This window comes from Mandrillus leucophaeus, unplaced genomic scaffold, assembly GCF_000951045.1.
Source record: "Mandrillus leucophaeus isolate KB7577 unplaced genomic scaffold, Mleu.le_1.0 Scaffold685, whole genome shotgun sequence".
In the NCBI taxonomy this organism is placed as follows: Eukaryota; Metazoa; Chordata; class Mammalia; order Primates; family Cercopithecidae; genus Mandrillus; species Mandrillus leucophaeus.
This window is the reverse complement of record NW_012107419.1, coordinates 1,812,590-1,835,715: the sequence shown is the minus strand read 5'-3', so window position 1 is coordinate 1,835,715 and position 23,126 is coordinate 1,812,590. Positions and strand designations below refer to the sequence as shown.

Below are 23,126 nucleotides of genomic sequence, written 5' to 3'. Positions count from 1 at the left end.
TGCACTTGTTAGATGTGGTTATTAGGTGAAAAAATTTGTTTCAGAGTACTCACATTGGGGTTGGCTTCATCTTTATTATACATATTTCACATTATTACAATTTATATCTAATATATGTTTTTAATTTTTAAATTTTAATTTTTTAAAAATTCACAGATTAAAAAAATTATTTTAAATTCAGCAGTACATGTGCAGGTTTGTTGTATAGGTAACCTTGTGTCATGGGGGGTTTGGTGTTCAGATTATTTCACCACTCAGATATTAAACCTGGTACCAGTTAGTTATTTTTCATGATCCTCTTTCTCCTCCCAAAGATGGCTCCCCAGTGAATGCTTCCTGACATTTACACTCTTGTACAGTAATTTTCAGTACAGGGTGTCACTCTGTCACTCAGGCTGGAGTACAGTGGTGCAGTCACAGCTCACTGCAGCCTAGACTTCCGTGGGCCCAGGTGATTCTCCCATCTCAGCCTCTAGAGTAGCTGGGACTGCAGGCCTGCACCACTATGGGCTGTTTTTTTGTATTTTTAATAGAGACAGGGTTATGCCACGTTGCCCAGGCTGGGACCACCAACTGCTTTTTTTTTTTTTTCTTTGAGACAGGGTCTCCCTCCGCTGCCCAGGCTCAACGCAGTGGCATGATCATGGCTCACTGCGACTTCAGCATCCTGGGCTCCAGTGATCCTCCCACCTTAGCCTTCCAGGTAGCTGGGACTATGGTCTACAGGCCTGTACCACCGTACCCTGCTAATTGTATTTTTTGTAGATATGGGGTTTCACCATGTTGGCCAGGTTGGGTCTTCAACTTCTGAGCTCAAGCGATCAGCCTGCTTCAGCCTTCCAAAGTGCTAGGTATACAGGCATGAGCCACTGTGCCCTGCCTAACCTGCTCTTTTATTCAAGTCTCCCTTCAAACATTGTCTCTCTGAGGAGAGGCTGATACTCTCTTTCCTCTACTTCCATGGGTACTCCTGTGTACCCCTGTTGTAGCCCAACCATAATGTAATTTAATGTTCTGTAGGGGCCCACGAGAGAAAATCATGTGTCTTTTTGTTTTCATATCCTTAGATGTGGCACAAGTGCAACCTTAAAAGATTAGTAATATTCACCAAACAAATACTTAGCTGAATGCTTAATTTCTATGAAACAATGCTTATTCTCCAGGTATCAGGCATTATGCCAGCGATAGATATGCAGACATAAATAGGGCAAGATCCTTGTCCTCAAGAAATGCCATCTGAGGTGGGGTGGGAAAGCAGATGAGAGACAACAGGATTAGATTGTGAAGGAACAGATTCTATATCATTTACAGCTAACGGATGCCAGCATTTATGCTATTCACCTTTTTTAAAACAGGTGAATTAACAGTAGTTAAAAATTCTAACTTAACTTACCCATTAATAAGAACAGTTTTGTTATGAATTTTCCCTCTTGAGGAAATGTATTCTTATAGACCCAGATGTCAAGCTGTCATAGAATCTTGTGATGTGAGGAGATGAGCATTGTCTATAGGTTTCAAGTGATTTACTGTAAGTAGGGAGTTTGCGTCAATCGTAGGCGGAACCTTGGGAGTCAGAATTGCATCAGTTGTCTGAATTGAATTACTTTGTCTGTGCTTTCTGAATTTTGAGATTAAGGTTTAAAATGAAAATCTTGGCTGTTGACTTGTAGCATATTTGTAAAAGTTGAAGTAGTCTTTTCTTAGTTTTAATATTTTCAAATCTAATAGTTTTTTCTTCCTTTCTGATCTTGTGCAGTTTAACAGTTCTGGGACTAAAAATCTTTATTCGTTAATTGAATATTACGGGTTTATATAGAACTGCGCAAAGAGTAGTATGTTGCCTATGGTGAACTTACCTAGTTGTTATTTTCTGGATGATTCTTCGGGATCCTGGCATTAGACACAGAACATAAGCTTACACTGTATTGTCTTTACATTTGTGTGCACCATAACTGTGAGGGCCTTTTCAATGTTATGAGAAATGCAAGTTAGAAAAACTTCTCTTTTTCTCTTCAATGCATGTGGACCCGAAGTCTTTTGAAAATACAATTCTTCAAAGTTTAGAAGCAATCCATGGAATATTTTCAGTGGCATATGGAGTATTGTAGTTCAGCATATATGGTCAGTTTACAGGAATTTTTATTTATTCTGTATTTAGTTTTTAATAAGAATGTCATAACTGGAAGATTTCATAGCAACAAAGGACTGTCATTGAATGTGCATATAAATTTAACTTGTATGTTAGAGTTTTCTAGTTAAAACATAGTGATGGTGATGTAAGGATTTGGCATAGAAAGAAGTTTTAGTGAAGGCAGTGAGAATTAGTGTTAAAACGGAGTAATCAGACCAGGAGAGTATGGTTTGATAAGCCAAAAGGGATGAGAGTTTTAGGAGGAAGGGTTGATTAATAGTGTCAAATTAAAGGAAAAACAGCAAACAAGGTTAAGTAAGATAAGGACAAAACAGTATATATTGGTTTAAGTATTTATGAAAGCAGTTTCAACAGAGCAGTCAGAACAGGAGCCTAATGGCAGTGAATATTATCTATCTTGTTTTCTCTTTTACACTAGAGAACTGGACAGATAAGTACTGGTATTATCAATTCTGGCTGACATTATTGTTAGTGAATGCAACATATGTTGAAGAGCAGTCTTGTAACCTGGCAATGTGAGATGAGTGGTGATATTTTTATCTTAATAGGTGACTTTCCCAACAAGTCTTGAGCATCCAATTCATGAAACCAAAATCAATATGAAATGCTTATTAATAAAGGGACTCTTTCTCACTTAGGTTTTCTACTTATTTTCCTATCACATTGATTTTAAGAAGTTCTTTGTCAAACTGATTTCTTGGCTACCACAAATTTTAGACTCTATAGTAAGCTCTTAAAGAATATTAGATGTGCTTTGACTATTTTAAAAATAATATTATTCACTCTGTTCATTTGCCTCACTTCTGGCTGGGAGGAACACTCAGGGCATGATAAAGGTAGGAAAGCAACTAAGCTGTAGACAGCCTAGATTGCTCTGTACTCTAATGGGGCGCTAGCAAAGTGACCTTCTTTTCCCAGTCCTGCCTGATTTGCAGGACTTCCAAATGAGATGAAGTAAATGGGGTAAGAAAATATGAATATGTAAACTACATGTATTGATTTCAACCAATGTCAAAGGAGAAGCACTAGAGTGACTTTAGGTAGAAGCTGTCTTTAATATGAAGGCCAAAATCTTTTATATGTGTTATAGTCCTCCTTGGCGTATAAATTCCCTCATTTTTCCTCAGATCATCCTCAAGCGGGGATCTTGTGATCACATGTGATTCTGCTTCTTATTACTATGGAATACACTGTGCACACTTATTTATTTTTCATTATAATATCCAGCACTATAAGGTGGAACTCCTTTTGCCAGGGCAACAGGGAGTGATTATATATGGAGGAAACTTAACAATAACCTTTAATTTTATCTCATCAGATTCCTACTCCATTCTTGGCTGCCCTCACTTTTGTGGGTGAAAGAATGCAAATCATTCTACAGTTCTGCCATTATTATTTTCTTGTTTTGTCTCCTTTTCCCTGGGGTCTAGCTGACCTGCGTGTCTTTCCCTGAGAATGCTAATGTAAGCCTTTTGTTTCCACCAGATAGCTTGATGCCTCTCCCCGCTCATGTACCATAGATTTCCTCTCTGGTTTATATTTTCCACTTAATACATGCATTTCGATAAGAAGTAAGATGATAACATGGATGGTATATGGACATAATATGTAGACAACTTGGATATTCTATGAAGAATGGGGAAATCATTAAGAAAAAGAAAAATATATTATTTGTGATAACTACTGCAAGGCTATTGAAAGGTGAACAGCTAGATTAGCAACATTTAAAAAGCTGATGCTCTGAGAGTTAGGGGGAAGGAAGGGATAAACAGGACTTTTAGGGCAGTGAAATGCTCTAGGTGATATGATAAGTGTATACATATCATTATACATTTGTTTAAGCCCACAGAATATGCAATATTAAGAGTGAACCCTAATGTAAACCATGGACTTTGGATGATAATCATGCATCATGTAGGTTCGCAGATTGTAATAAATGTACCACACTGGTGGGGGATGTGATAATGGGGCAGGCTGTGCGTGTGTGGGGGCAGAGAGATATGGGAAATAACTGTGCCTTCTGCTCAATTTTGCTGTGAATCTAAAACTGGTCTAAAAATATGTAGTCTATTTAAAAACAAACAAAGGTTCATGTTCATTAACATTTTAGAAGCATCCCGAAGATGGACTGAAATTTACTTTTTCTGATTCAAGATGAGTGAATTAACCTATGTGAAAATTTGTGGATCCAAGAGAAATAACCTTTGTTACTTCACTCAGTAGTTACTCTTTTGATGAGCACTTAAAAAGCTGTAAATTCAATTATTTATATTAGACTTCACTAACATTTGCCTCCCATTTGCCTCTAGGTTTGAAGTTTGAGGAAATTCAAGAAAGATTTGGTGAAGAGTTCTTTAATATATGCTTTCATGAGAATGAGAGAGTCCTTCGAGCTGTAGGTGGCACTTTGCAGGACTTTTTTAACGGCTTTGATGCTTTGTTGGAACACATTAGAACTTCTTTTGGAAAACAGGCCACTCTGGAGTCACCCTCTTTCCTATGCAAAGAGCTTCCTGAAGGCACTCTCATGCTCCACTACTTCCACCCTCACCATATTGTGGGGTTTGCAATGCTGGGGATGATTAAGGCTGCAGGAAAGAAGATCTATCGGCTGGACGTGGAAGTGGAACAGGTTGCAAATGAGAAGCTATGCTCTGATGTTTCAAACCCAGGCAATTGTAGCTGTCTTACTTTCCTTATCAAAGAATGTGAAAATACTAATATCATGAAGAACCTTCCACAGGGAACCTCCCAAGTTCCTGCGGACCTCAGAATTAGCATCAACACCTTCTGCAGAGCCTTCCCTTTCCACTTGATGTTTGACCCCAGCATGTCAGTCCTTCAGCTGGGGGAAGGTCTAAGGAAGCAGCTTCGATGTGACACTCACAAAGTGCTCAAGTTTGAGGACTGCTTCGAGATTGTATCTCCAAAGGTTAATGCCACCTTTGAAAGGGTCCTACTGCGACTGTCTACCCCGTTTGTGATTAGAACCAAGCCTGAGGCTTCTGGCTCTGAAAATAAAGACAAGGTAAGTGGCTATGGACTTGAGATGGGAGATAGGAACCAGAAGAGTGGATAATTCTTTCAGTAAATTATATGGTGGCTGTACTTGTAATTATTTAGGCGAGAGAGCTCAAAGTGCCATTTAGAAGATTACTGGTCCCTGGATGTATGTAAAAAGATTTGGCCCCATTCCCAGCCATTTTGCATAGTGTCTACCTCCTCCATTAATTTATTTCAGCATATAAAAAGAAGACATTTATTAATACTAGCTATAGCAATTACAAAAATGATAGAAGTCACTAAAAACCTGATAATATAAACTCATGAATATTTCCACTGACTCTAGTCAAATTATAAGAAATATAGCGTTTCAACATTGTGGGGCATGACTGCAATATCTTTAAATATAGATGCTAAAAGTTACCTTCACTTTGAATATGTTCTTTTCTAAATTTCATAATCTAGGAACATCTGGTTTACATCCTATTTTTGTCTTAATATGCAGAATAATGTATTCCCCAGAAGTGGAGGATTGACTGTCTCAAGACTTCTTTTCTATTTAAATTTTAGTATTAAAATAGAGATTCATTGATTTAGAACATGATCACTAGTTGAGAGAATAAGTGAAGCCTAGGAAATTTTTTGTGGATTTCTTTGAATTCTTTTGGGAAATCTGGATTATAAATTATAAATAATTGATGAAAAGACAACAGAAATAAATCTTAAAATATTTAGGTTTAAATGAACATTTTGTCCCTCAGGTAAAATATTTTAAAAAGTCAACATTAAAATAGATAATAAAATATAAAGAAAAATAAACCATGACTTTTTACATTTAGTAATATACTTTCAGTGATTAAAGGGAAAAAGTAACATTAATTTCCAGGCAGAAATTTGTACAGTCATTCAGTTTCCAGTAAAGTGTCTTTTCAACATTTTGTACCAGGGTAAATAAAGTTCTTTTAGGCTATTCAGCCTGTTTCCAAGCATTTGGGGGAAGCTATTAGCTATTAGAAATGACAGGTTGCTCTGGGCTAAAGGAAAGAAGAGTTGTGGAAGTAATTAAAGACTCAGTGAAAATAATTTATACATATTCTGGAGTAATATAAATAAATGAGGAAATAGCCATCTGAAAGCAGCGCTTAACGTGTTTTTGAGGATTTTATACAGGATTTGTTTCATGATTGATGATTTTTGTAATTTTGAAGTTCAATGAAGTTTTTTAAAAAAAATTAGGGAAGGATGGCTGGGTGCGGTGGCTCACACCTGTAATCCCAGCACTTTGGGAGGCCGAAGTGGGTGGATCACCTGAGGTCAGGAGTTTGAGACCAGCCTGGCTAACATGATGAAACCCCATCTCTATTAAAAACACACAAAAAAATGAACTGGGTGTGGTGGCGGGTGCCTGTAATCCTAGCTACTCAGGAGGCTGAGGCAGGAGAATCGCTTGAACCCCAGAGGCAGAGGCTGCAGTGAGCCAAGATTGTGCCACTGCACTCCAGCGTGGGCGACAAGAGTGAGACGCTGTCTCAAAAAAAAAAAAAATTATTTGAGAATGATAGAAAGATGCACATTTATTCAATATTACTAAATCAGGTGGTTTAGGAAATTAATAATGTTTTTATCATGCAAGTTCAGTGATTTGAAAGTAAGGATAGACCTGGATTCCAGTTTGGCACATTTGGATAGTTTAGTCTGAATGAATTAGTATTATTTGATCATATGATGTTTTAAATACAAATTGTCACATATGTATATTATATGTATGCTTAATAATTGCTACCCATTTTGAAGTCCTTTAGAACGGAAGAAACTTGTTAAATGTGTATTTTTGTTAACATTTGTAGTTGCTTTAAAAGGAGTTATTCTCTCTAATTTAGGGAATATCAAAGCTCTCAGTTCTGTTTTACAGAAGTACAATATTTGGCTAGGAGAATTTGAAGCATTTTTGGCCTTCAGAATTGAAGTTGGTATTTTTGTAAATATGTCTGAACTAGAATATATTATTATCAATGTTGTTGCTTTATATATTTTATCGATTTGGGAAAAATTAATTCATTTTAAAATTACTGCTTCATGTTTTTTCCCCTTATATTTCATTTGGCTTCTATTTCTATTTAATTTGTATACCAGGGTAAGAAATAGACATAATGAAATGATGACTCAAATGTCAAGGCCCCCTGCCAATTCCAATAATAAGGAACTGTGCTCATTGAGGAGATGCAATTATCATTTAAACATGTTAGTGGCAGCTTAAAAATAAAGTAATAGGCAGGATTTTTAGTTAAAATAAGGATAGAAATCTACTCATCCTCATATTTATTTCTGCTTACTCACCTGAGTTTGCCAGAATGGGACATTTGGGAGGTTACAGCTGCCCCGTATTGATACTATAGTCAGTAAAGTTGTCACATACAGTCTTACCTAGATGAATAACATTTTAAAATTTGTATGTCATCAAATTTCACATTTACAGTTTATTAAAACATGGAAAGAAGATCAATAATATGTAAAAATTGTGTTTTTGTTGATAAATTTGACTTTGTCTTCATTATTTTCCCCATAATAGCTGTTCTTGTTAATGTGTACCTGTGTGATGTCTGAAGTCTCTAATTTTTTAGTTGGCTTTTATAAGAAAATGCTATTTTAAAATAATTTATATTTATTCCTTAATCTAACATTGAGGGCTCTTATAATTTAACTGTTTTGTCTGTGCATTTAATACCAATGAACCACTATGTCTGCCATAAAAAATATCAAGAGCTAATCATGTAGCTGTATGACAGTTAATCATTTGCAGGTTGAACTGCAATGATTTTGATAATCCATAATCTTTCTCATTTTCTGTTATCAGTCACAGGTTAATTGTATGACTAGAGGTAGAAAACGCTCATGAATGATTTAGTGAGATGGAAATGAATGGAAAGCCATTGTCCTAGCCTCCAAAGTATTTACATCTTTATCTTGCTGTAATGAGCTGTAAAGATGCAAGGGTTGGTCATCAGAAGCAAGGATGTCACTGAGGGGCAACTGACGCAGTTATCAGTGGCAGGCTTCAACAGTCTTGAGATTAGACTTCCAATGGCTTGACCAAGTTTTGAGTCCATCACTTGCTTTCCTCTGTATTTTCTCTAAGTCATCATCCATGCCTCACGTATTCTTCTCTCTGCCTGTCTATTTTCTTCCCCCCTCCCCTTATAGTATTCCTGTGTTTTCATCTTTCCCTGAACTCAACTTCCTTTCGTCATCTTCTTTCCTTATCAGATGTCAAACATTAAGTATGAATGAATTGGTTGTTTTTAAGAAACCCAACAGATTCAGTATAAAGACTGAATTAATCCATGTTAATTTGTGTTGTGTATCTCTTTTACCCCATTTATATCAAATATTGTTCTGATAATTTGGAAATGTATTGCATAGATCTTTTGAATTATAAGACATTGTGGTAAATTTGAGATGAATTTTTTTTTTGCAGCTTAATGAGCAGTTTTCAGGTTAATAGTTAGTCCATGTAAACATAACCCACTCATATAGATTACAAAGATTCTTTGTATAGAGTGAATCTTGTTTGAGTGAATAGTGTTGTTAGAAATGACAGTAATAGCACATAGCTTCCTTCTCTGCCAGGTAAGGTCATGATGTGTGGTGAAAGTACCAACAGACTGGGAGAGAGGTGTCTCTGACAACTATGATCTTAGTAAATCTTTTTAATGTTTGAACCTCAGTTTTATACATTGGAAATTAATGAACCTAGACAAATTAATATTTTTACTCCTTTACAAATCATACTTAACATATATACATATATATGAGATCAATTGATCACGAAGGTTTTTTTCTTTTTTTCTAATTTTTTTTTTTTTAATTTTTATTTTGGAGATGGAGTCTTGCTGTGTCTTACCCAGGCTGGAGTGCAGTGGTGCGATCTCAGCTTGCTGCAACCTCCACCTCCCCAGTTCAAGCGATTCTCCTGTCTCAGTTTCCCGAGTAGCTGAGACTACAGGATTGCACTACCACACCCACCTAGTTTTGTACTTTTAGTAGAGACTGGGTTTCACCATGTTGGCCAGACTGGTTTCAAACTCCTGACCTCAGGTGATCCACCCACCTTTTCCTATCAAAGTGCTGGGATCACAGGTGTAAGCCACCACACCTGGCCATGAAGCTTTCTTTCATCTCTATGTTTCAATGAATTCAGATGCATTTTAAAAGAGAGGTGCGGAGAATCTGAGTTATCTACCATGAAGGGCTCATCTTGTCATGAAGAATTAGTTAAAATAATTCTCTGACAGTTTAGGCTGCCTACCTCAGAAAGTTATTTGGGAGGATTAAATGACATAATCCATGTAAAATTCTTAGCATCTTTGACCCCAGGGTTAAGCACTGCATAGATGTTCATTATTACTTCTACTGCTATTATTGTTTGTGTTCTTTTCCACCTATAACATTCTCCCTATTTATTCCCCTATTCACTTACTGCATTATAGACAAAAGCACCAGGTATCAGTAGGTTTGGTAATTTTAGAGAAATATTGAGCTCACCTAACATCTTCCTAAAATATGCCTTGGACCCTGCTGCTTGTCTCCTTAATAAAGACTAGAAGACCACTTGTCACACATTCTATAGGAGCTCTGTTTGGATCTGCATTTTATTTACATACTATCATTGTTTTAAAATCTCTGGTCTCTTTGTCAGATTCACGAAGGTTTGGAATCAAGTTTTCATTACTTGTATCTACTAATGTCTTTTATATTCATTTATCAGAGCATTGTGCAGTGACTTCCAAAATAAAATGGATGCGTTAACTTAGGCACAACCTGAAGCAGCAATGGATTTTGAGAAACAATAAATAACATGAGTTCTTTTGACATTTTTTTTTTAGTAGCAACGCTTGAGAGAACTTTAATAACACCTTGGAAGGAGCCCAGCATTTGAAATACATCATCCCTGCAACAGAGCAATAGCATTGTTATTCATCTTCACTTTTGTTCTCAGGGTTGGAACTGAGGAAAAGCGTAACAAAAACACATTTCTTTTTTAATTCCCAGAAATATGCTCTCATTTGTCTTATTAATTAGAAGCTACAATCAAACGCTGGGAAACAATTTTCAAAGAATAAAGTAGGAAATGTCTGGTTTTCTGTGGCCAAATCAGTTTTCAGAATACTCTCTTATCTTTTCTGGACAGTTGCCCATCTTGTTCTGAGGCGATGACTGAAAAATTTTAAAATATATTTATTAATCTTACTATACCATAATGAAACTGTTGAAAGACAAGTTTCATCTTGCAGTCAAGAATACATTATTTGACTTCAACCTTAATTTAAGTTGAGAAAGTGTGAGCATTTCTTCTTTGTTCAGATAATAATATTTTATTAGAGAATTTCAAATATTGAACTGTAGTTTTAGTGATGAACAACTTGACATTAGAGCTTTCTCTATACATTAGCAGAGCAGAGACATGACTTCGTTCAGAATTATCTGGAGTTCACTCTGTTCTTGTAAGTATGAATGACATCTTTTTTTTTTTTTTGAAGTGATAATTTATTTATTTATTTATTTATTTATTTTTTAGTTCTTTTTTTTTTATTATTATTATACTTTAAGTTCTAGGGTACATGTGCATAACGTGCAGGTTTTTTACATATGTATACTTGTGCCATGAGTTGGTTTTTTGAAAAGATCAACAAAATTGACAGACCGCTAGCAAGACTAATGAAGAAAAGAGAAGAATCAGACATCTTTATTTTTAATTTGTGGGTTGCTTACCTTTCTCTAGAACTGCTCTCTGATCATTGCCCTTTTTTTCTTTTAATGTAATTTATTATTTTTTAATAATTTGAATTTCATCTAGATTCAGTGGGTACATGTATGGGGTTGTTACCTGGGTATACTGCATGATGCTGAAGTTTGGGCTTTGACTGATCCCCTCACCCAGGTCCTGAGCATAGTGCTCAATAGTTTTTCAACGCTTGTCCCCGCTTTCCCATCCAGTAGTCTTCAGTGTCTATTGTTGCCATTTTTATGTCCTTGAGTACCAGTGTTTAGCTCCCACTTTTAACATGTGGTATTTGGATTTTCATTCCTGTGTTTGTTTGCTTAGAATAGTGGCCTCAAGCTGCATCTTTTTTTATGGCTGCATAACTGCATCCAGCTATGCGTCCTTTTTAATGGTTGCATAGTATTCCATGATATATATGTACTACATTGTCTTTATCCAATCCACCACTGATGTGCACCTGGGTTGATTCCATGTCTTCGCTATTGTGAATAGTGCTGCAATAATCATATGAGTGCAGTGTCTTTTTAGTAGAATGATTGATTTTCTTTTGGATATATAACCATTTACGTAATTGCTAGTTCGAATGGTAACTCTTTTCAAGTTCTCTGAGAAATCTCCAAACTGTTTCTCACAAAGGCTGAACTAATTTATATTCCCACCAACAATGTATAAGTGTTCCCTTTTCTCCACAGCTTTGCCAGCATCTGTTGTATTTGACTTTTTAATAATAGCCATTCTGCCTGGTGTGAGGTGGTATCTCATTGTGGTTTTGATTTGCATTTTTCTGACATTTAGTGATGTTGAGTATTTTTAAAATGTATTTGGTGGCTGCTTTTATGTTTTATTTTCAGAAATGTCTGTTCATGTATTTTGCCTATTTTTTAATGGTGGTTTTTTTTTTGCTTGCTTAAGTTCCTTATAGATTTTGGTTATTAGACTTTTGTTAGATGCATAGTTTATGAATATTTTCTCCCATTTTTTAGATTGTTTACTCTGTTCATTTCTTTTGCTGTGCAGAAGCTCTTTAGTTTAATTAGGTGTCACTTGTCAATTTTTGTTTTGTTGCAGTTGCTTTGGGGACTTAGTAACAAATTCTTTCCCAAGGCCAGTGTCCAGAATGGTGTTTCCTAGGTTTTCTTCTAGGATTCTTACTGTTTGAGGTCTTACGTTTAAATCTTTAATCCATCTTGAGTTCATTTTTGTATATGGTAAAAGGTAGGAGTCCCATATCATTATCCTGCATACAGCTAGCCAGCTATCCCAGCACCATTTATTGAATGGGGGTCCTTTCCCTATTGCTTATTTTTGTCAACTTTGTCGAAGATCAGATGGCTGCAAGTGTGTAGCTTTATTTCTGGGTTTTCTATTCTGTTCCAGTGGTTTATGTGTCTGTTTCTGTAATAATACCATGCTATTTTGTTTATTGTAGCCTTGTAGTATAGTTTGAAGTCAGGTAATGTGATGCCTCTGGCTTTGTTCTTTTTGCTTAGGATTCCTTTGGTTATTCGGACTCTTTTTTTGGTTCCATATGAACTTTAGAATAGTTTTTTCCAGTCCTGTGAAAAATAGTGATGGTATCTTGATAGGAATTGCATTGAATCTGTAGATTACTTTAGGCAGTATGGCCATTTTAATGATATTGACTCTTCAAAACTATGAGCGACAAGGCTCATATATGATGCTTTGGTGCAGATATTAGTGATGTTCATGCTGGTTCTGGGTTTTTAAAAATTAGCGTAATGTTAAAATTGCTGTATGGTATATTTTTTTTCATGAACCACACAAGGAGGCTTAATGACATTTGGGTTCCTGTGTAGTTACTTTATTGTGTATAGTCAGAGGACCCTGTACATGATTACATGATGAATTATGTAATCCCAATAGTCATCTATAGGCTTAAAGTGCTTATTTTGCCATATTTAATTTTTGTTAACAAGAAAGATTGTAGCCCAGAGCATTACAGGAGGTACCTCCTATTGGAGATCAGATTTTATTTAGTTCTATTAAAGGTTTGTAGGTTCTGAGGGAGAAAAATCAGTCCCTTTAGTTAAAAATCATACAGAATCTTCCTTTAACTGTTCCTTTTGTTTTTCAGTTAGAATCATTTTGTTTTAGCCAGTAGCTTTAAATCTCAGTGGAAAAAAATACATGTTTACAATGTCTTGTCTACCTCTTCATTTTTGATAGTTTCCTCTTTGTTCTTATGTACATTTTTGGTAAGTATACGTTGCAATAATTTTTAGTAAGTATATATAATAGTGCATCTATGACAACAATGTGGTTTTAGAAAACTTTATCACCCTTCAAAGTTTCCTGTACACATTTGCAGTTAATTCCTGCTCCTACCTCCAACCGCAGTCAACCACTGGCCTACTTTCATCTCTATAGATTTGCTTCTTCTATTTATTTCTTACAAATGTTACCTTTCTTTTTCTTCTGGTTTGACATCATGTTTTTGAGGTTATCTGTATTGTAGTATGCATCAGCAGTTTGTTAATTTTTCCTGATGAACAGTATTCTGTTGCATAGATACACTACAGTTTGTTTATCCATTCATCAGTTGATGGACATTGGATTACTTCCAGATTTTGGCTATCATGAATAATGTTGTAATGAACATTCACATACAAGAGTTTGTGTATATATGTTCCCATTTCTCTTGAACTGATTTGCAAGAGAAGAGTTGTTGCATCAAATAGTAAGTATATGTTTAATTTTTAAAGAAGTTGCTGAACTGTTTTTCAAAGATCTTATACCATTTCCCATTTGACCGGCAGTGTAAGAAGGTTCAGCTTTTTTTACGTCCTAATGCACACCTAGTATTGTCAGTCTTTTTCATCATAGCCTTCCTAATGACTGCAAAGTGGTGTCTCGGGTTTTAATTTATACTTTCTTGGTGACTAAAGATGGTAAACATCTTTTCTTATACTTTTTAGTCATTGGTGTAATTTCTTTAGTTAAATATGTAGGCAAATATTTTGTCCATACTTTAATTGTTGCTTGTTTTCCTATTAATAAATTGTATTAAAAATATACATTCTAGATATGATACTGTCTTTAAACGATACTTCCTATGCAGTTGTCTCATATAATCTTCAATTTACTGTCCTTTAAACATATTCATAGAGAAACTTCTGTTTAGAAAGTTTCATTCATAGAAATGTAAGTCTGGGCTTTATCAGTCAACACCGTTTACATATTCCAGTATCTCCTTCAATTGCCCTTGACTTTATCCTTTCTATTGATATCTTAGGTTGAAATAACAGTTTTTCCTCTGGATATATTCTGTGTGGCTATATGCTGGTCTCGAACTCCTGACCTCGTGATCTGCCTGCCTTGGCCTCCCAAAGTGCTGGGATTACAGGTGTGGATCACTGTGCCCGGCCCTGAAGTACATTCAAAACAGGAAAAAGATATCAAAGGCATGGCCACATAACACACTAGGTTTCTTTTCTTATTATTTTGTTATAGTTTTACTTTTCAAGGATTTTGAGATTTGGTATAATTGAGTTCCAGAACTCAGATAACAACTTACTATTTTTTTCCATGGCAACTTTTGAATCATGACTTAAGCTACAGCATCTTTCTTTTTGCAAGTGGGTTTTATGGTAATTTCTAATTATAATTCTGATAGAAACGACTAGTTTTACATTTGCTTTGATAGGGCATCATCTTTGAGCAAGCACAGAAAAAAGCAGTGTTAACAGACAGTATTGTGTATGATTAAGAATACAGTCTTTGTAGAATGGCTTGAACCCGAGAGGCAGAGTTTGCAGTGAGCTGAGATCGTGCCATTGCACTCCAGGCTGGGCGACAGAGCGAGACTCCATCTCAAAAAAAGAATACAGTCTCTGTAGCAGGACTTCCCAACCTCAGACTGTTATTTACTAGCTAGGTAACCTTGAGCAAGTTAACTTTTTGAAGCTTGTTTTCATTGCCAACCTCATAGTCAGTGGGCCTCTCTTGTTTGCTCCCATTTCCTTGTACAAATTACCACATTCTTCTGACTTCCACAAATATGTTTACTACTTGTTTCAGTTTTATCACTGAAGACATATTTAACATTCCCTTAGTTGCTTTTTTCATTTTTAATCCTTAGTTTTGACTAAGCCCTACCTCTTTTGTTAAATTTTAATATCATTTATTCTTAGAGAAAAATGCCAAAATATTGTTTAAAATTTAAAAGGCATATCTGTCTCTCAATATTTATCTGTATCTATGTATCTTAACATTTCTGGCACTGTTTTAAGTGTCTTGCATGAAAATATTCATAAGAAAGAAGTGAAAACTGCTTTCAAATATTTTAATAGTTATATAAAAATGAGATAAAGTTTATTTAGTTTCAGAAGGCAAAACCAGAGTCAAAGAATAGATGTTACAAGAAAGTAGATTTGGTTAAGAATTAAGAGGAACTTTCCAACAACTAGAGACATTGAAAATGGAGGGAGTTGCCTAGTGAAATAATGGGCTATATAATACTTGAGAGTTCATAAAGAAAATGAATGACAGCCACTCAGGGATATTTTATTGAAAAATTATAAAGGGAACCCAAACTTTAAAGGTAAATAATATGATCATGCTGTTTTTGTAATGCTAGTTTCAGGAATAGGGATAGTATCCATCTTATAAACATCTTGTGCTGTTGTGAAAAACAAAAGACTGATTCTATTTTATTTTCATAACAGATATGGTTTAACCTTAAAAAGTAATGAATTGGTGGAATAGAGAGATTTAGAAAAGCTTTGACTCTATTTAGCAATTCTTCTTTCAAAGCTTAGTACATAGTGGCTTTAAAAATTCAACTCAATAAAGTATGTTTAAAATGCCGCCTATATTTGGATTCCAAGTTTAGTAGACAATTTCCGCTTCTCAAAATGCAATGAAAACTTGATTTCTATGATCTGTGATGAATAGTTTATATATACTTTATATAAAGCTTTATATAAAGTATATATAAAGCTTATATATAGTTTATATACAGTTTATATAAATAGTTTATATAAAGTTGCCTTTAAGACATTTTGAGGGCTGGGCGTGGTGGCTCAAGCCTGTAATCCCAGCACTTTGGGAGGCCGAGACAGGTGGATCATGAGGTCAGGAGATCGAGACCATCCTGGCTAACACGGTGAAACCCTGTCTCTACTAAAATATACAAAAAACTAGCCGGGCGAGGTGGCGGGCGCCTGTGGTCCCAGCTACTCGGGAGGCTGAGGCAGGAGAATGGCGTAAACCCGGGAGGCAGAGCTTGCAAGTGAGCTGAGATCCGTCCACTGCACTGCAACCCGGACGACAGAGCGAGACTCCGTCTCGAAAAAAAAAAAAAAAAGGCATTTTGAACTTGTAAGAGTGCTTTATAAGAAAGCCAGTTATTTATGTTTTTCTGCCTCCATGAAATTGAACCTTTAAGAAATGCTAAAATATTAAACAAGTAATTAGGATATGAGTTATTACAAGTTTTATTGCACTTTAGTTGTTAGACAAAGCCAGTTGACACATTTCGGTTATACTAGTGGCTAAAGATTATGATCACTTACTAGAGAGATCAGCTTCTATTGTACTTACAACATGATTCAGAACGCTTAGTTCTGTCTAACAGCATTTCCTTATTCTGTGAAGAAATGAGTACAGTTTACCACATTTTGTTTTTCTGAAAATAATCAAAATCAAAGTACAGTCATATACTGCATAATGATGATTTAGTCAGATTGACTGCATATATGACAGTGGTCCCATAGGATTATAAAGCCATATTTTATCATGCATTTTCAACGTTTAGACACAAAAATACCATTGTGTTCCAGTTCCTACAGTATTCAGGATAGTCACATGCTGTATAGATTTGCAGCCTAGGAGCAATAAGCTATACCATTTAGCCTATGTGCGTGGTAGGCTATGCCTCTAGGTTTTTGTAAGTATACTCTATGGTTCATATAATGGTGAAATTGCGTAACAGTGTGCTTCTCAGAATGTATTTCTGTTGTCGTTAAGTGATTCATGACTGTATTTATGTTTGACTCACACAATAATCTTGGTTTTCTGGTTTTCCTAATGAAGACATGTTTTTTGTTTTGTTTTGTTTTGTTTTTTTTTGTGGAGATTCAGGGGGTCAAAAATCTGAGCTTCTTGTAGGTGACAAGCAGTGGAAGTTGATTCCAAAACTCTTGCTCTTTGAAGGAGACATGAATAATTGTATTTGTTGTCAGCACAGACCTATCTGTGAAGTTGTTGTTGGCTGATATTAAAAATGCTTGTAATAACATGAGCAGGTCCTTCAAAGGACTGAAATTTCAAGCTTACATGTCTCAAGACTTTGAGTGAATGAATGACTCGTTTTTGGCCATTGAACACCAGCTTCAGAAATCCTTCCATCCACTGTAGAAGAGGTGTGAGGGAGTCTCTTTCTCTCTGTGAACATATATGGAGAACTCATACTATGATTTATGAAGTTTGCATTTTCATATTTTTCTAACTTAGATGTTATTATGAATAAAGTAGGTGTAGATCTAACAATAGAATTGCCATAAACAGGAGTTAGAAATTCTTAACATCTTACATTAAAAGAATTTTGTGCTACTCTGATACATTTTTTTAGGTAGGTTATAAAATATTATCTTACTATCTAATACGACTAATTATGACAGCTATTTTTCAGTAGTTTAATTACCATTCTACCCTGTTCTGTGGTTATAAAGGCTTATTCCATGCAAGAGTTTATTATTCTGTGAAATAATATGTTATTTTATATACAATATTTACATTCTATGTCAACTCAAAAAGAAATAAAATTTTATGAAGTTTGTGTTCCTATCCCCCCAATTTATATAAATAAATAGCACCTAATAAATTCTTCATAGTTCTGTTGCTTGTTTCCCTATAATCTTGATTTTATGGGATTATATATTTCACAGATTTTACATTTCACCCTGTTAATTTGTTTTTAAGTAGATAGGATTTTTAAGCTTGAATCTTCACCACAAAATTACAGAAGAGAATACTCAATTGTCCTTTCTCTTCTGTTATTTATTGGTGAAGATTCAAGTTTAAAAATAGAATAGAGAAAAAAGATTATTTTGCTGTCCGTGATGGGGATCATTGGACACTATAAAACTATGTTTGATTTTCCTTAAAAAACATGATTTTGGAAACTTTCTATATGGTTTGATCCCTTTAGTTTTCCCCCGACATTTCTTTCGAGCAAACCACTGTTTTACAGTGTGACCTCCAGGACACTGCTGATACTTGGTTTATAGGGCTGCTTCTCACCACTATCATATAACAATTTAAATTTATTAATTAAAAAAATGTGTTCAGAGCCTTCTTTAAGTCTAAATATAGAGTATATGTCTATCTGCTATGTTTCCCTTAACTACTAATTTGATAATTCTGAGGGGAAGAGATGATTCAGTGGGTCTGGTATGAACTGTTCTCTATAATCTGAGCAAGGCTCTGACTTCATCTTTCCTGAAGGCGTAAAAATAGTCTCATAAATTTCTTTATTTTCTTTCCTTTCCTTTTCTTTTCTTTTCTTCTCATCTCCTCTCTTTCCTTTTCTTTTCTTTCTTTATTTTTATTTTTTTTTTTTTTTGAGACAGAGCACTCTGTCATCCAGGCTAGAATGCAGTGGTTTGATCTTGGCTTACTGCAACCTATGCCTCTCCAGTTCAAGTAATTCTCGTGCCTCAGCCTCCTGGGTAGCTAGGACTACAGGCGTGCACCACCAGGCCCAGCTAATTTTTGTATTATTATTATTATTATTAGTAGTAGTAAATACAGAGTTTTGCCATGCTGGCCAGGCTGGTCTAGAACTCCTGGCCTCAAGTGATTTGCCCGCCTCTTGGCCTCCCAAAGTGCTATGATTATAGACGTGAGCCACTGCGCCTAGCCTAGTCTCATAAATTTGTAGATGTTTTTGTTATTATGTGTATAAAAATGGACTGAAGTATTATTTCCTATCTTTACATTCAATAATTCTTGACTCATTACACTTACATTCTATTTACTTTTACAGATTATACTATCATAGGTGAGAGGACTTCCTGGGTTAATTTTCAATTATATTTCCTTTACTCCTTACCGTAACCAGAGATTGCTGTCACCAAAAAGAATGGTTTATATCAAAATTTTCCATTTATTTTATTTAAGACACTTCATTCCCCGATTTTATCTATCTATCTATCTCCTTTGTCATTGTTTGCATTTAATGTTTGGGTTGATTTTTCTTGGAATGCATAGGTGAATTGACTAAGACTATTTTTAGCATATAGTAAGTTTCAGTGTATTTTTCAAAAGCACACTGTATGACTGGGAGGAAGCTTTTGAGTGTTGATAGCGTGGAGTCTTAAGATTGCTTATCAGACCAACCATTAACTTATTTATAAACTATTATGTATTATAATGTAGACAATATTTTTCTTTAGTATAAAATGTCAAGAATCATTTTATTCATCTTGCCAAAAATTAGGGTAAAAATGATCATCTAAGTATTTATTCCATTTATGTTTCTACTAGAATTAATCAAAACATTTAAAAATCTATTTTTATTTAACTTGAATTAGAGGCCCAGAATCTATGACATCATTTACCCTTTCATAACTGAGGATACTGTAAAACAGGTTTCATACCTCTTGGTATAAAACTCACTGGCAATAAGAGACAGAAGAATGTGCTCTAAAATTCTACCAGTGCAGATATAAAACAATGTTTTATTACAGCAGTTATCCTGAATAGTTGATACAGTTTATCAAAGTTTAAAAATAATATGATTTTTCTTTAAAATTAGTGACTTTCAGTTTCTGGTTGAAATCTCTCTCTCTCTCTTTCTCCTCTCTGTCTTTCTCTTTGTCTCTCTCTCTTTTGAAAACTTTTTCAGGATTTTAATGGACTTCGATAAATACAGAATGCAAATTAGCCTGACAAGCATAATAGTTTCTTGCTACCCTTTCAAAGATTATGATTATGCAGGTGATGATCATGATGATGATGCATGGTTTTGTTTTGTTTTGTTTTTTTGACACAGGATCTTGCTCTGTCACCCAGACTGGAGTGCAGTGGAGTGATCTTGGCTCACTGCAGCCTCGACCTCCCTAGCCTCAGGTGATTTCTCCCGCCTCAGGCTCCTCAGTAGCTGCTACTACAGGTGTGCACCACCACGCCTGACTAATTTTTGTATTTTTTGTAGAGATGGGGTTTCACCATGTTGGCCAGGCTGGTCTGGAACTCCTGGGCTCAAGCAATCTGCCCCCCTTGACCTCCCAAAGTGCTGGGATTACCAACGTGAGCCACGAGCTGGGCGATGATGTGTATTTGTTGAGTGCTTAGTACCAGGCCCCCTGCTAAACATTTTATATGTATTATCTTATTTAACTCCCATTGCAAATATGTGAGATAGTGACATACTAAGGCCTACTTCTTAGATGAGGAAACTGAAATACAAAGAGATTAAGAAAACTTTTCTAAGGTCATATAACTAGTACATGCCAAAGAAAATATTAGACCCAAATGGTCAGGCTCTAGATGGAGCCTGTGCCACAATGCATGGCCTGAAATAAACTTCACTAGCGTATTCTTCTGAAAGAATATTACACAACAGTTACTGCAAAAAAGTATTATGATAGGCTCTGTATAAAGTTCTTATTTTTATGGAGTCTAGGATCAATTTTGGTAATGAGATATAAATATATGTAGAGATCATGACTAATGCAGAAGGTATGAAGAAGTTGTCCATTGAACTATAATCAGTGTAAGCTTATAATGTTCTTCCTTTGAGATAAGCTGAATTTAAAAAAAGTTACATTTAAGTAATTATTTTGATTGTCCTATGGACACAAGTATAGATTATAGTAAACTATACTATTGGTAGTTGTAATTTTTAAAAATGTTATGACAAAAAGTATGTGTACTGCTTCTGGAAAATTGAAATAAGTTTCCTTCCTATCACCTAATCTAAAATCAAATAAGAAAATTCCTAATATCATCTTGATTGCTTTATGTAACATTCTTCAAAGATTTAATAATATATATTTTATTCTTGTAATTTTGGCTTATCTCAATAGATGGATGGCAAGTCTTATCTTTGTCATTTGAGCTTTATTTTACAAATGGTCTTGGGAAAACCTGTCAGTTTTTACCCCACGAAAATTTCCTCTGATGTATGGTAGTTCTTTCAGGTTCCAGATTAGTTTAATACTTCAGAACTTCTCAACCTTTGTCTCACAAGGTTTACATTTTATTTTATAACCTGTTGTGTCTCCTCATCCAGAGTAAATTCATAGTGTAGTCTATTATTCTACTCCCTATTTTCTTCAATATAGTTTTCATATATTGTTACCATCCCCATTTTATATGTCAATATTTGTTAAAGTAAAAATTAAAAAAGTCTTTCTTCTAATGTACCTTTTTGTTATATGTTTTAAAAAATTTTTTTCTACAATATTGCATTAAACTTGTTTACAGGGATGTGTGACTGTGGACCTTGCAAAGGAGTCCTTGGAGTTCACCTAGGCCAGTCACATGTAGGACACATTTATGCATTATCTTCATCTTTCATGTTTTTCAGTCAGAGGTGTTGAGCTTTGTTCATTATTTTATCCCTGACATTTAGCCATTGTCTTTGCATACAGCAGGTGTTCCGGAAATGTTTGCTGAGCAAGTGATTTAAGGATTTTATAATTTATTCTGTTTTGTTGTTAATGCCAAACTATGAGAATACATGTGACAGCATTTTAAAGGACACTGTTTATGTAAGGTATTATATTCAATACAATTATTCATCCATTAATTAGTGATTATATTTAAACATTCACTGTTAACATAAAATAATCTGATTACTTAAACAATATTTCTCCAATATACTTGACATTATAATCTGCCTGGCATAAATTGCAAAGAAAACCCTAGTGAAGCCATTTCCTAGTGGGTCCCCAGTTTTGGCTACTAGTCCAATTTCAGTCATTGCCCATAACGTAGCAATTCAATGTTATTATGTTTCTTTTTCATTTTCTAGTATGTTTCTACAACAGGTAGTCCAAATTTTGACCTTGAGTCCCTAGTCACCTTCCTTTATCTTCTTTCTTTGCCACTGTCGCCTGTGTATATTCAGTCAGGGTTCAGTTCAAGACCATTTTTGAACATTTATTTGATTCCAAGCACATTGAGAGTATACATGTGAAATGAGAGATTTCCAGTCCTAAAGGAATCTCTTATCGTTAACTACTCATGTATATTTAAATTAACTACTCATACATTTATTAAATTGTGAGTACACAATTTATACATAGTTAATGAAGCACTGAATTACCATTATTTGAGAGTAATTAGAATAAGGACAATTTGAATAAAAGAAACCCATGAAGTATAGATTTTTAAAAAACATGTATATATGTGTGTGTGTGTACTCACAATTTAATAAGAGAGGCATATAAACAAATATATGTATTTATATACAAATATATAGTTGAATATATATAGATATGTATTTGTTTCTGTGTCTGTCTCTTATTAAATTGTGAGTTTCTTAAGGACATGAATTATATCCTATCCATCTGTGTTTCTTTAGCACCCAGTACAGTGCCTGGCATAAGGTAGACATTCAATTGTTGAATGAAGAAACTCAAAGACTGTCCTATGTTTGGAGGGCACATATAAAAATATTTCATTTATAAACTTCAAATTCTTCTTTCACCTTAACATGTTAAAGTGAAAGGGCAAGTATTTATCATCCACACTTTATAGTTGAAGAAACAGAGAGGCAAATGTTATCTGATTTCCCGTATATTGTGATGCTAGCACCCTGGTCTGCTGATATCTCTCTTAGAATCAATTTCATGAGGAAAACAACCTAGGCAAAAAGCTAATTATACAAGTGTTAAGAGTTCATCACTTTTTCGAATTGTATAGAATAAATGTTTTTTGGGGGTTGAGCTGATGTGCACTCTATATTAACATTTTACTTAGACAAAGAAATGAGTGACTCTCTTAGTAAATTCAGTAATTTTATTAATTCCCAAGAGCCTACTTTGTACTAGTCCCTGTATTGTGCTAGATGTTAATGATGATGAATACAACATGTGTTGTTAATAAGCGTTCACTCAAGTGGAAGGCAAAAGCAAATACATTGTGGTAACCCCTAAAATGGAAGGGGTTTATTTGTTTTTTTGCTTGTTTGCTTACTTTATCAAATGTTTACAATGA

At 34.8% G+C, this 23,126-nt stretch overlaps 1 protein-coding gene across 1 annotated transcript in view; it reads left to right on the top strand.

The window, feature by feature from the left end:
* The window catches only part of GUCY1A2 (guanylate cyclase 1, soluble, alpha 2), a 298,023-nt gene that overhangs the window by 48,070 nt on the left and 226,827 nt on the right, over positions 1-23,126 (top strand). Inside the window, exons 4-6 of the mRNA XM_012002396.1 lie at positions 4,462-5,180; positions 8,033-8,034; positions 8,164-8,216. Of these exons, the coding sequence (XP_011857786.1) occupies positions 4,462-5,180; positions 8,033-8,034; positions 8,164-8,216 (774 nt within the window). The remainder of the gene's footprint in view (positions 1-4,461; positions 5,181-8,032; positions 8,035-8,163; positions 8,217-23,126) is intronic.